General features: G+C 46.8%; 1 protein-coding gene across 3 annotated transcripts in view; it reads left to right on the top strand.

The window, feature by feature from the left end:
- The window catches only part of Fam227a (family with sequence similarity 227, member A), a 42,148-nt gene extending 30,106 nt beyond the window's left edge, over positions 1 to 12,042 (top strand). Inside the window, exons 14-18 of one of the 3 annotated variants that reach the window (NM_001130581.3) lie at positions 1,113 to 1,270; positions 3,713 to 3,865; positions 6,794 to 6,934; positions 8,559 to 8,681; positions 10,831 to 12,042. In NM_001130581.3, the coding sequence (NP_001124053.2) occupies positions 1,113 to 1,270; positions 3,713 to 3,865; positions 6,794 to 6,934; positions 8,559 to 8,681; positions 10,831 to 10,903 (648 nt within the window). In that variant the 3' untranslated portion in view covers positions 10,904 to 12,042. Of the gene's footprint in view, positions 1 to 1,112; positions 1,271 to 3,712; positions 3,866 to 6,793; positions 6,935 to 8,558; positions 8,682 to 10,830 lie in introns of those variants that run through there. The other 2 variants (XR_005486589.2, XM_039078836.1) reach the window with 2 other exon arrangements.
- The last annotated feature ends 925 nt before the right edge of the window (positions 12,043 to 12,967 follow it).

The following is a 12,967-nucleotide window of genomic DNA, read 5'->3' as shown; positions in this document are numbered from 1 at the left end:
TGGGCTGGCCTGTGGTTTGTCTGGGTGGGAGGAGTTAGACTGGAGAGTGACAGATTTGAACCAGGCATGACACAGGGCACAGCTGAGAACCCCAGGGGAGCAGTGGGAAGAAGTGCTGAGAGGAGCTGGCTCAGCCTCAAGGTCTTGGTGGGTTGTCATGGCCAAAGAGGCATGTGCTTGGTGCCATCACTGTAAGAAACAGGGCATCGCCACATCAGCGTGTGGTATGGTGGAGCACTTGCCTACTTTGGTAAGGGCTGGGTCACCAAAAGAAAGCCAGAGTTGGTAGAATCTGCTCCCACCGATCCTCCTGCCTTAGCCTCCCTAACTGCTGGCACTGTGCACCAGCACATGTGGCACTGTCTGAAACCACCTACTTATTAGTCAGAGCGATAACCTTTGCCCGTGGTGAAAGAGCCAAAGTGTATGTGGAAGAAAAACTTAAGAGATTTTGCCAGAGCAAAATCCACACACTTAGATTATTCTCCTCGAAACAGTACAGTGAGAACTCATCCCTGTGACTATACTGCACATCAGACAGTTGTTTTTCTTGCCATCCTGATGTGGACGTGACTGTTTGTTACTACAGTAGACCACATATAAAACCTTTCCTTGGTTTTGCCCATTCTGAGGAGGCATCGGAGCTGGAGTTACTGTGGAGTTACTGGGTCACAGGTGTGAGTGCCATAAACACAGTGTATCAGTTACCTTTCCCAGTGCTGTGAGAAGACGGTCAAGAGAAGAGCAGAAGGGAGGAAGCGTTTGTTTCGGCTCATAGTACTGACTGTGAAGGAAGGGGAGTGAAGGCAGGAGGAGCTTGAGGCAGGTAGTCACATCTCTACACTCAGAAGGCCTAGTGCCATGTGTTCGGAGCTCACTTTCTCCAAGGCATACACATCAGGATTCCTTCTCAGGAACAGCGCCACCCACAGTTAGATGGATCATCCTCTTCAATCAGACAGGATAATCCCTCACAGATATGCCCAGAAATGAAATAACCCTCACATTTGTGTTTGGGGACTTGTCTGCTAAATGACTCTAATTCTTGTCAAGTGGAGACTCACCACCACATATGACAATATCCTTTCCTTTTCTCTTTTTCCCCTTCTCAGTCCCACCCTGCCTGCAAAACCCCCGAACTGACTGCAAACCAGTTCAACCTTTATGGAAAGAGCCCGCTAATGGTGTACTTCTTCCTCAACTACTCCCCGATACAGCTGCCTGGTCGGGACCTGCTGGTCAGCAGGAGAGAAAAGACTGAAATCATCCCATATCCTTGTCAAATGCTGCCTCTTTGCAGAAGCGGGGCTTGAGGAGAAGCATCCAGGCTGCGGGCATAGCCTGGCACACAGTAGGTACTTGGTAGGAACCAGCCATGGTATATACCATGGTATATTCTCATGGATAGAGAATTGCGCTTGTGCTCAGGTGAGCCTCATGTCTAGGCCTCATGTACTGGCCAGGATGCTTGAACATGTCCCCATGGACAAAGTCACCTCTTTCTCATTGTCTAGCATGAAATTAGGTATCATACTTTCCCTGCTGCTCACTGGCCCAAGAGAGTGGAACCATGAGTTTTGGTGTCCATAAGTGAGTTTCATCTAACCTCCTCTGCCCACCTTCCTCCATGGCTGCATTTGGAGTTGGTATAAAGCTTAGCTCTTGGGAAACAGGGACAGCATATGTTAGTTTGCAGCATGTGTTGGTATGCTGAGCCTTAGCAACATGCCTTGGGGTCCGAACATGGGTTCTACTGGGAATCAGTTTGCTCTGTTTGTCTAAATAGCCCAGATTCTGAAACTAATGCTAATCACTAGTGAGATTTTTGGAAAGGTTCCAGTTTTTCTGTGGGCAATTTTTATTTCATCTGTAAAGTCAGAATAAGGGTTCCCCCATCGGGGGTGCTTTTTGTTTGTTTGAATTGATTGTGTTTTGGACTTTGTTGTTGTTGATTTGTTTGTCCCACTGTGTAGCCCTGGCTGGCCTGGAACTTACTATGTAGAGCAGACTGGTCTTAAATTCACAGAGCTCCACCTCCTTCTGTATTCTGAGTGCTGTGATTTAAGACTTATGCCACCAGGCCCAGCTTCAGGGGCCATTTTGCAGATTGCATCCCAGTGCAGTAGAGGTAAGAGTGCTCAGTTACCTTTGCTAGCTCAGAGGCAGGAAGGACACAGGGGGCCTTTTTGTCTCTTGCCCCTAGAGCTTCACATCACAGATTTCTGAAGGTGGACCATCTACCTCTGAGAAACATGGTCCAAAATTGCCACAGCATCACCCTGTTCTTGAGGTCGCTGGGCTCCAGAGACAGCCCCTGGCTGGCATGTACCAACCTCAGCAGCTCTCTCTTCCCTTCAAGCTCCCAAAGTGAAGATGGTTCTACCAAGCTTGTAATGTGACTGAGTGGTGTAGAACTGGCACTGTATGAAGAACTGGCAATGTGGCTGTCACCATCCTCTACAGCAGTGGTTCTCAACCTTCCTAATGCTGCAGCCCTTTAATACAGTTCCTCATGTTGTGGTAAGCCCAACTATAAAATCATTTCATTGCTACTTCATAACTGTAATTTTGCTACTGTTATGAATTGTAATGTAAATGTGTTTTTTTCCTGGTCTTAGGTGGCCCCTGTGAAAGGGTCATTTGACACCCCTCCAAAAGGGTCAAGACCCACAGGTTGAGTACCGCTGCTCTGAAGGAAGGATTCTCTTCTTTTCAGGAGGCTCTTGAGATAAGGTCTCACAATTTAGCCGAGGCTGGCCTCAGACTCAGGGCAATGGCTGTTGCATTTGTGAGTGCTGAGGTTACAAGTCTGAGTCACTAAACCTGGCTTTTAGACCCTTTCGTAGATAAATGGGAATAAAGAGAGTTACAGTGGCCATCCCACAGCTTGTCACAAATGCAGCTGAGATTCTAACCAAGGGTGAAGGTGGAGAGAGGACAAAGGTGTTCTTGGTTTGTCTGTTTGCCTCGATGTTCTGAGACGTGTCTTGTCAGCTCTGGCAGCCCTGGAACTCCCTGATCATCCTAATTCTATTTCCCAAACGCTAGGATCCCAGGTGAGCATGGCCGCATCTGAAATGGACAGCAGAGCCAAGTGTGCTGTGTGTGCCTATAAGCCAACACTTGAGAGGCTGAGGCAGGTGGATCTCTGTGAGTTCAAGGCCAGCTAGAGTAAGACTGTCTCAAAACCCAAAACAAAACCTAAAACAGAAAACAAGAAATGATTTATCAGGCCGACAGGGAGAGGGATGTCAGAGCCCCTTTCTCTTCATCTTTGTGGTGACAGACAACAAGCCCAGACTGTCCCGGGCCCAGAACTAAGCTTGTGAGTTATGGCTGCAGTGATTTGTAGAAAGAACACTGTGATGTTGGGGAACCCCTTGGGAACAACACTGCAGTCCCGCCAGGGCACCATCTTTTTCCTTCAGACAGTCTAAGGAGGTATTTTCTGGCTCGATACCATGGACAGAGCCAAAGGGGGCTTAATGATAGGGCGGGCACAGCCACCAGGCCATGAAGGGACAGCCTTTCTCATTCTCCAGCTGGTCATCACCAGTCTGAGAAGACCACTGCCTGTGTGGACTTTGGGTGCCTCCTCCAGAACTCTTGAGCACCACACATTGCCCTTTGGGTCATCCACTCTCCCCTTGCCATGTCCAAGGCCCAGCCACTAGGACAGCACGGCAGACCTTTCCTTGACAGCAGAATGCACTGACAACACCCTGACCTATGCTGACATCATCCAGCTGGTCACAAAGAACATGGCAATTCGAAGGAAAAAGCTCAGGCAGCTAGACCGGATGTACGAGAACGAGTGGAACTGTTTTAACAATTACCTAATGGAGCTGCAAGAAAACTATGAGAGGTAAGAGGGCACAGGGGCAGAGCCACAAGTGGACACCCATCTGCTGCAGCAGTCAGCAGGATTTAGTTGGAGTTAGGAGCAAAGAGGTTTTTCTGTGGCCCGATTAGAAAGAGCTCATTCACCGGCAAGTGGTGGTGTATGCCTTTAATCCCGGCAATCAGGAAGCAGAGGCAAGTGGATCTCGGAGTTTGAAGCCAGCATGGTCTACATAGCTAGTTACAGGATAGCCAGGGATATACAAATAAATTCTGTCTCTAAAAACTGCTACCAACACCAATAACAACAACAACGACAAAACAAACAAAAAAAAAAAAAAAAAGGAAGGAAGGAAGGAAGGAAGACATTCACAGAGCTTAGAGTCTTTTTTTTTTTTCCTTTTCTTTTTTTCGGAGCTGAGGACTGAACCCAGGGCCTTGCGCTTGCTAGGCAAGCACTCTACCACTGAGCTAAATCCCCAGTCTTTTTTTAGACTGGTGTGTGTGTGTGTGTGTGTGTGTGTGTGTGTGTGTGTGTGTGTGTGTGTGTGTGTGTTTTTGCTTGCATCTTCCTACTGTGTGGTGATGGCTGACAGTTGTAATTCTAACACTCAGGAAGGCTGAAGCAGAATTACCTCAAGTTCTAGGCCACCCTGGAGAGTAAGAGCCTGTCTCAACTACCCTACCTCTCTGTGCAAAAACAAACAAAACAAACAACTCTTTTTAAAAGGCTGACCTCATGGCCTATGTCTGTAGTCCTCAGCACTCAGAAAACTCAGGCAGAAAGATCACAATGTGGGTCCTAACCTGGGCTCAAAACCCAAGCTGAAGGTGGATATGTGTGCACTCCTGTGAATGTGCATGTGGTCAAAGGAGTTGTCACCCATGTTGTGTTTCCCCTGCTGAGCTTAAGCCAGCAAGCCCTAGAAACCCACCTGTCTCTGATGCCCAGTTTTTTATTTGGTGCTGAGATCCATTTTCTGGTCTGTACTGGCTGCCCAGCGAGTGATTTTAACCACTGAAAAGCCTCTCCAGGCCGCCACCCTACCCCCCTAATTTCTGACACAGTTTCCTAATGAATCTGGAATGAACTCCAGGGACCTTCCAGTGTCCCTCCAGTGATGAGCTTACAGACAAATACCACCCACCATGCCTGGCTTTTAAAATGTGTACTGGGGATCTGTTCAGTCCCTAATGCTTTCACGGTTAGCACTTTCCACACCTCCCATCCCCCTGGATATCTAAACAGAAAAGTGGTACTCTGCTTCACTTCTTCAAAGATGGCCAGAGCCAGGATGAAATTGGCCATGAGGAAGATGACTCCAGTGGGGTAGGACTCTCTGGGAACATTACTACTTGTTTCTCTAATAGAACACAGGTCAGGAACATTGGCTTTGACATTGGGCAGACTGAAGCTCTGCCTCAGTCTTATCCATGTCAACGAGGATCCGCACTTAGGCTGTAAAGGGTGTGGCTGCCTCTTCCCTGAACATGACCAGTACTAGCACCTGCCTTGCAGAGTAGTTCTAGCCTAGTGCCTAGCTCAGAGGTGTTGGCTGGTGAAGGGGCACACATGGGGACACATAGCAGGGCACTACAGGGCCACAGCAACACAAGGCGTTTCAGCCAGAGTTTGTGGTCAAAAGATGGTGAACGACCAAGGCCATCCATCCATCAGGCAGCTGCTGAACCTCCCAGTGTGGGGGAGGTGCCTATCTGCCCTTAATGAGGGCTGCATTGAGGAGACACAGGACCATTCGTGGAGAATGTAGTTAGTTTCCTGTGAGTCCAGAGCACAAGGCCTCCAGTATATCTGGGACAGAGTACCTGAGGTTCAAAGTACTATTGGAGAAGCTCCAGGAAATGTTCCAACATTTGATTTTGTGAGAGCTGTCTTAAAAGGAGCAGAGACGTATATAACATCCCCCACTTCTTTTTTCATTTATGCATGTGTATGGGTATATATGGGTATGTATGGGTGTGTGTGTGTGTGTGTGTGTGTGTGTGTGTGTGTGTGTTGCCCATGGTTAGCCCTGAACGCCAGGGCTCAAGTTATCTTCCCACATCAGCATGTTGAATAGTTGAGTATATACTGTCAACTCAGCTTATGATGTCATTTTTTAAAAATGATTTATAGGTGTGTGTGTGTGTGTCTTGCCTGCTTGTATGTATGTGTACTACCTAATATAGAAGTCAAAAGAGGTTGCTGAATCTCTTGGAGTTGGAATTACAGATGGTCGTGAGCTGCCATGTGGGAGCTGAGGACTGGACATGAGTCCTTTGCAAAAGCAGCAAGTCATGACAACATCTTAACTCACACAAACATAGATTAATGGCTGTTTTGCTGACCTCGAATACTCACAACCCAATTCTTCATCAAGTAAATGTGTACTTGCGTTTCAAAAGCCAACTGATGGTTATCCAGTTCAGCAAAGCCACTGTGTGCCCTGTGAACACGCTCTACAGGAGGCCTCCAATAGCAGCAGCTGCCAGCATTTATTGAGCGTTTCCTGTGTATCCAGCCGTCTTAAGCATTGGACCTCCTCTAACTCACACCTCACCCAGACCACGTGAGCACACTAGCATGGAGAGGCTAAGTAGTTTCCCCAAGGTCACCCACCAAGCAGCGCCCCACTTACAGTCATCTTCCTTTCGAGGGTGTGCACGTCAGTCTTCTTTGAAGATGGCAGACTCCTCGTCCTGTCTAATTTCATTACTGTTCATTCAAAAACCCCAGCAATGTGTATCTGGGATGGGGTGACTGCTGTGGTCAGCTGTTTCCATCCACTCTGCCTAGCAAAATAATGGAGATATTTGTTGGAAAAGATAACATTTGAAGACGGCCAGGGCTCTACAGTGAAACCTTGTCTGGAGGTAGTGGGTGGGGCAGGAGGAAAGATCCCATGGACTCTTACGGTTTTTCCCATCCACTTTTTGTCATTTCATCCCCCAGGGAGTTGGTTATCATCGATAAGAAAGAGAAAGAAAAGAAAAAAGCCAAGCACATGGTCGTCTCCTCCTCGACGTTGTTTGACTACTTGTTTAACGGCAAGGCCAAGGGAAACCCCCACAAAGAAATTGCCTTCCTTTCAAGGTTTGTTGTTCAAACAGAAGCCTCAGAAAATGTCCAGTGTGAGCAATGTAAGAATTCTTACCACATGGGGAAGGAATGTGGGGTTCAGGTCTTGGCGGGGAGGACACCCACAGAGCTTTCCTGGTCCTTACAATAGTGATAGAGACAGTTCATTAAGGAAGAAAGAAGACAGTTTCTGAGAGTGGAGGTGGCTAGAGAGCTGGGGCAATACTGAGGTACTCAGACATTATCCCCATTACAGATGGTTGTGAGCCACCATGTGGTTGCTGGGAATTGAACTCAGGACCTCTGGAAGAGCAGTCAGTGCTGTTAACTGCTGAGCCATCCCTCCAACCTGCTAATACTCTTTTCTAGCGTTCTTTCCCTCTCTTCTCACTGGAGTGCAATGGGGATGTAACACTTTCTCCCTTACCACTATAGTGCACAAACCAGTGTTTCTCAGAATCATTGAATTGTAATAATTTTGACGAGGGGCACCTATAATTTTAAGGTTGGGCATCAGTGACCAACTTTATATCCAGTAAAAGATCTGCCACACCCATTCATAATATATTCCCCTTACTTATTTACTGGCTTTTAAAGGTCCTTCCCTAGAAACACCATAACATTACTGCTTTATTTCAAGGGCCAGATATTAGTCACATGGTGATTATTGCAAGGGAGCCTGGGAAATGTAGTTTAAAAAGTGGAAACTAACTGGTTCCATTGCCAGGGTGAATGATGGCTTGGTTGGCGACTGTCCCCATCACTGATAGGTGGTAACAGCCTCTATTTTAGAGTTGAAGAAATCAGTACTCAGCCAGACTAAGAATGCTAGCCTATCCTATTAAACCTGTAGACTAACATGTTTCTTGAGTTGAGAAGACTATGAACTCAGAGAAGTAGTGGGGAGTGTCACTAACAGGCTTTTGTCACATCAATTCTAGCTTCTCAAGCATCAAAACTGCACCTCAGTCTAATTCCCTCAGACCCCACTCTCCTTCGTTTTTCCTCTCACCTGCTCAGTCTCCCCTCCTCCAGGAAGTCTTTTTTTTTTTTTTTTTTTTTTTTTGGAGCTGGGGACCGAACCCAGGGCCTTGCGCTTCCTAGGCAAGCGCTCTACCACTGAGCTAAATCCCAAACCCCCCCGCCCCGCTTGGCTCCTCTTTTTTTTTTTTTTTTTTAGATTTATGTATATAAGTACACTGTCGCTGTCTTCAGACACACCAGAAGAGGGCATCAGATCTCATTACAGATGGTTGTGAGCCACCATGTGGTTGCTGGGATTTGAACTCAGGACCTCTGGAAGAGCAGTCAGTGCTCTTAACCGCTGAGCCATCTCTCCAGCGCCCTAGGAAGTCTTCTCTGTATCTACTCACACTGCATCCTAGACTTGCTCCAGTTTGTCCTCAAGGTCAGGACAAACTTGTTTCCCCAGAGTCTTGTCTAGTCCTGGCTCCAATCGGCTGTCGGAGTAACAAGGGGCGTGGCCTTGTGCTGACCCTCTATTTTCACCACCAACCTTACCAACTTACATTTATTTCTCTCCCAGTGCACATGAAGGTGCCAGTGAAACTGCTGCTGGAGAAACCACACTCGTTTTTGAACTGTTTTTTTATTGGTATTCATTTTGCTTCCCCCACAGGAAGGAAAAGAGAGAGGTAGAAGGGAAACAAAAGGGTTTCCAGTCCCCTTTCTCACTGGAAAACTCTGTGGATAACTATTCCTTGGGCCTAAAAAGCCCCTACATAATGAAGTCTGCCTCCAGGTGAGTTGGAGGAACAATGGGAAGATAGGGGGCTGCCCACCTCCTAGCCCTGCTCCCTCCTGGTTTGTTGGAGAGACCTGACCGGAAGAGCTTTGTGCCCGGCCACTGCATCTTTTCAGACGGTGCCATGGTCGTATTGCAGTGCTGGGGACAACGAGCACCAAGAAAATATGGCGCAAACATGGCCTCAGGTGAAAGCTGAGCTTTCCTGAGGTAGGGATTAGTCACGGCATCCCAAGCCCAGAAGCAGGTTATGGCGTCCTCCAAAAAACGTTCTGCCGCAGGCACCCTGTTGCAGTGGGGATGTAGCAGTAGGTACTCAAAGCCCCATTTGACAAGCAGCTGGTGCCGGGAGGCAAATACAACAGCAAATTAAATGCCCACAGTATTTCGGACCCAGGGAAGATGGAACAGGGGTCCGGGATCAATGCAGGAGTGGTGTTGCTGAGTCTGGCACAGATGACAGGGTTTCCTGGCAGGGGAGGATTCAAAGGAGGCCAGCTACTAGCGGGGGTGGGGGGTGGGGAAATGGAGGGATATCGAGGTGGGATGGAGGGATGGGGTGGGGGTGAGGCTGGTGGTGGAGGGTGTGGAGGGGAGGGGTGTGGGGAGTTGGGGGTGGAGAAAAGCTCATCATCACATGGGAGGGGCATGGGGCAAGGTGTGGCTTCCAGGGTCAGGGGTCTGGAGGTGTCTTTGGGCAAACAAGATTTCCATGAAGCCCTTGGTTTTCTGTTATGGGGACCACTGGAAGATGGTCATCGAGAGCATCACTGAGTAGTTTTGGCTTTTCAGAGACCCAGTAGGTTTTAGTGTTCATGTTTGGGGGACTTGTAAAGGCTCCCACAAATCCTTGTCTGTGCTTGGTGCCTGTCTATACTTTTCAATCAGGAATCTCTAGGCTTTCTGGATTTTGGCTCAGAAAAACATTTCAGAAGCCAATCTTTAATGCCATATTATTAAGTAAGAAACCATTTACAAGCAGAATGTGATGGCACAGGGCTGTTAGCACAGCACTCAGGAGGCTGAGGCAAGAGGCTTTAAAAAGAACAAATACCCTGGGGTCTAACTGTAGTGAATTAGTTCATTTCTGTTGCCCTAATGAAATATCCAAGGCTGAGTATCCAGGTGTCTTAGTTAAGGATCTACTGCTGTGAACAGACACCATAACCATGGCAACTCTTATACAGACAACATTTAATTGGGGCTGTCTTACAGGATCAGAGGTTCAGTCCATCATCATCAAGGCAGGAACATGGCAGCATCTAGGCAGGAGATGAGGGTTCTACATCTTGTTCCAGAGGCAAACAGAAGACTGACTTTCAGGGAGCTAGGATGAAGGTTTCAAAATCCACACCCATGCCACATATTTGCAGCGTTCTTGTCTACTCTGTTCTTAGAGCTTTGTACACTAGCTCTGCATGAACCCTCCCAGAACTCCTAGAACTCTCCTGTAATGACACTCTTCCTCCAAGGCCACACCTCCTCCAACAAGGTCACATCTAGTAGTGTCACTCCCTGAACCAAGTATATTCAAACTATCACTTCATAACAACAAGATTTATTTAGCTTACAGTACTAGGGAATCTCAAAAAAATTGTGTGTGTACACTGTGTATGTTGTGAAATATGGAGTAAAGAAATTAGAATTGTAAAAACACACACACACACACACACGTTGGCAAAACACTCATACACATAACAAAAAACAAATCAATCCTAAAAAAAAGAAAATGTAATTATTATTTTAATTGAAGTAAGGTGAATTAAGACATACTCATCTCTCTCTCTCTCTGTTTTTTGAGATAGGGTTTGTCTGTGTAGCCTTTACTTGAACTTGTTCTATAGACCAGGCTGACCTCAAACTCAGAGATCCACCTGCCTCTGCCTCCCAAGTGCTGGTATTAAATGCATGTGCCACTATGCCCAGCCTAGGAGTCAATTTTAATTTTCTTGTCTTCTTGATTTTTTTTCTCTTATGTATTCACTGCAGTCCACCCACACATTCTTTCTTGGTTGACCCTAGACCCTCCATGCTGTCTGTCATTTGCTGGCCTTTTGATCTGCTTCCCTCGGGTGCTTGATGCTAGCCTGCTGACATCTTGGTCATATGAGGTTCCCCCCATTTCTGCCCTCTTATTCCTCCACAGTAAGCCCAGCAGCAGTAAGTCCAAAGGCAAGCAGGATATGCTCTTCCGACTCTCACCCTCCTCCATTGAATGAACACACCCAAGAACAGGAGGCCTCGGAGGGGACGCCCATGTCTGCTGTCAGATGTGATAGAAAACAGAATTAGCAATGGGACATATGGAGTCTCTCCTGTGGACTGCGAATATTAAAGTTCACACTTGTCATGAACCATTCAGGGCTTAGACACACCATACACCGAATCCATCAGACATTTACTAATTTGTTCTTTCATTCACTTGATAATAACAACACAATCCAACACATCCTTGTGAAATGTAGCAAGACCTTGTCTCGAAAACCAGCCAACAGCAAGGATACCAAGGGAGCTGAGCTGCTAAGTCCCAGCTGTCTTTAGTCCCAGCACTCTCCAGGCCCGGGCACACAGGTAGATCTGAGTTCGAGGCTGGTCGTTCCTACATGTTTGTTAAAACATGTGACACACACTTATTTGAGGCTTACCCATCTATTAATCTATATTGTTAGATATTCACAACGTTTATTTATGTTTTCAGTTTAAATTTTTTATTTGCCTTGCCTATGCTAGCAAACCACTCCTTGCTGTTTGAGGGTCTTGCTGAGTTTTCTGGGACACCCGTGTGAGTCTCCTACCTTAGTCACTGGGCCCAGCTGCCTCTACCTGGTTTGGGGGTGATCATAAAGGAAGTTTACAGTAAAGCAACAGAAATGAGTTTGAGCCTACATATTTGCAATCCTTTAGTCCTGCACCTCTTTGTATTAACTGTCTGAAGGGTGTCACCCCCTCCTGGGCCTACAGGCTCTCTCAGAGCTGTAAAACAGCTCACTTCTTTCCTGGGGAGTAGGCACAACCAAACATTTCCAGGAATTTTAGATTCCTTTCAAGGTCCCTGAAACTCTGCCTGCCTCATAAGCCAACTACACTTCTGGAAATCTACCCTATGAAAACCTGAGGAAAAAAGGCGTGTAGAAGATGCTTCATTTGTCGTCTCTGAGAAGAGGGGAAACTCGTTAATAACAGACATCCTATGCAATACTGTGTGGCCATTTAAAGCTCTGTGGGAGGCATGGGAAGTGCAGAGGTAAGAGTTGGGGTGTGGCCGAGCAGCGAGTACTGGTTGAGTATGTCTTCTTGGTTTTGTTAACGTTTTCAATAAAAACTAACTTTCTATTTTGGTTTTGGTTTTTAAAACTTGGATGACTTTTTTTGTTTGTTTGTTTGTTTCTTTTCTTTCCATTAATCGAAGCCTTGAGATAAGTGCATAAGCAGCCATCATAGAGTTGTTAGAAGGTCTCTCTGAAGTAATAAGTAGAAAATTGGAAATCGGGTACTAGAAAAGACCAGAAGATGGGCCTAGAGATAGAGCTTGCAGCCCAAGGACATGCCTTCCCAGGCTGCTGCCCTTCCACTGAACCCCAGCTCCATATACCATCCATACACCGTCCCACATCAGCATTTGCCCTCTTTATCCTGCCAGACACTCAGGGGCTCAGCCTAACTGCCATGTTTCCCCTCACCGCAAACTAGATCATGTGTCCCTGTGCATGTTCCCATACCACCCTGTATCTCTGTTAAGATTTCTTATTTTTATTTGTATGTATGTATGTATGTATGTATGTATGTATGTATGTATGTATATCCATGTGTGTGTAGGTTAGAAGAGGGCGTCAGATCTCCTGGAGTTGGAATTTAAGGCAGTTGTAAGTCACCTAGAGTAGGAACTGAACTCACATCCTGGTGCATGCCTTTAGTCCCAGCACTTGGGAGGCAGGGGCAGGAGGATCTCTGAGTGTGAGGACAGCCTCAGCTACAGAGTAAGTTCCAGAACAGCCAGGGCTACACGGAGAAACCTCTCCGTGTCTCAAACAAACAAAAGTAAAAAGGAAGGGTTAAAGCAGAGGGACTGGTTCTCTCTGCGTTCTCGGAAGTCCTGGCTTCATCCTGTGAGAGGTCACACAACAGTAAGAACACGGAAAAACATTTTTCTTTCATAGGTTTGGACCACATTTGGCCACAGCAAAAATTTTTTTTTTTTTGGTTCTTTTTTTCGGAGCTGGAGACCGAACCCAGGGCCTTGTGCTTCCTAGGTAAGTGCTCTACCACTGAGCTAAATCCCCAAC

This window comes from Rattus norvegicus, chromosome 7 (genome assembly GCF_036323735.1).
Source record: "Rattus norvegicus strain BN/NHsdMcwi chromosome 7, GRCr8, whole genome shotgun sequence".
Classification (NCBI taxonomy): Eukaryota; Metazoa; Chordata; class Mammalia; order Rodentia; family Muridae; genus Rattus; species Rattus norvegicus.
This window is presented reverse-complemented; position numbering and strand designations above follow the sequence as displayed.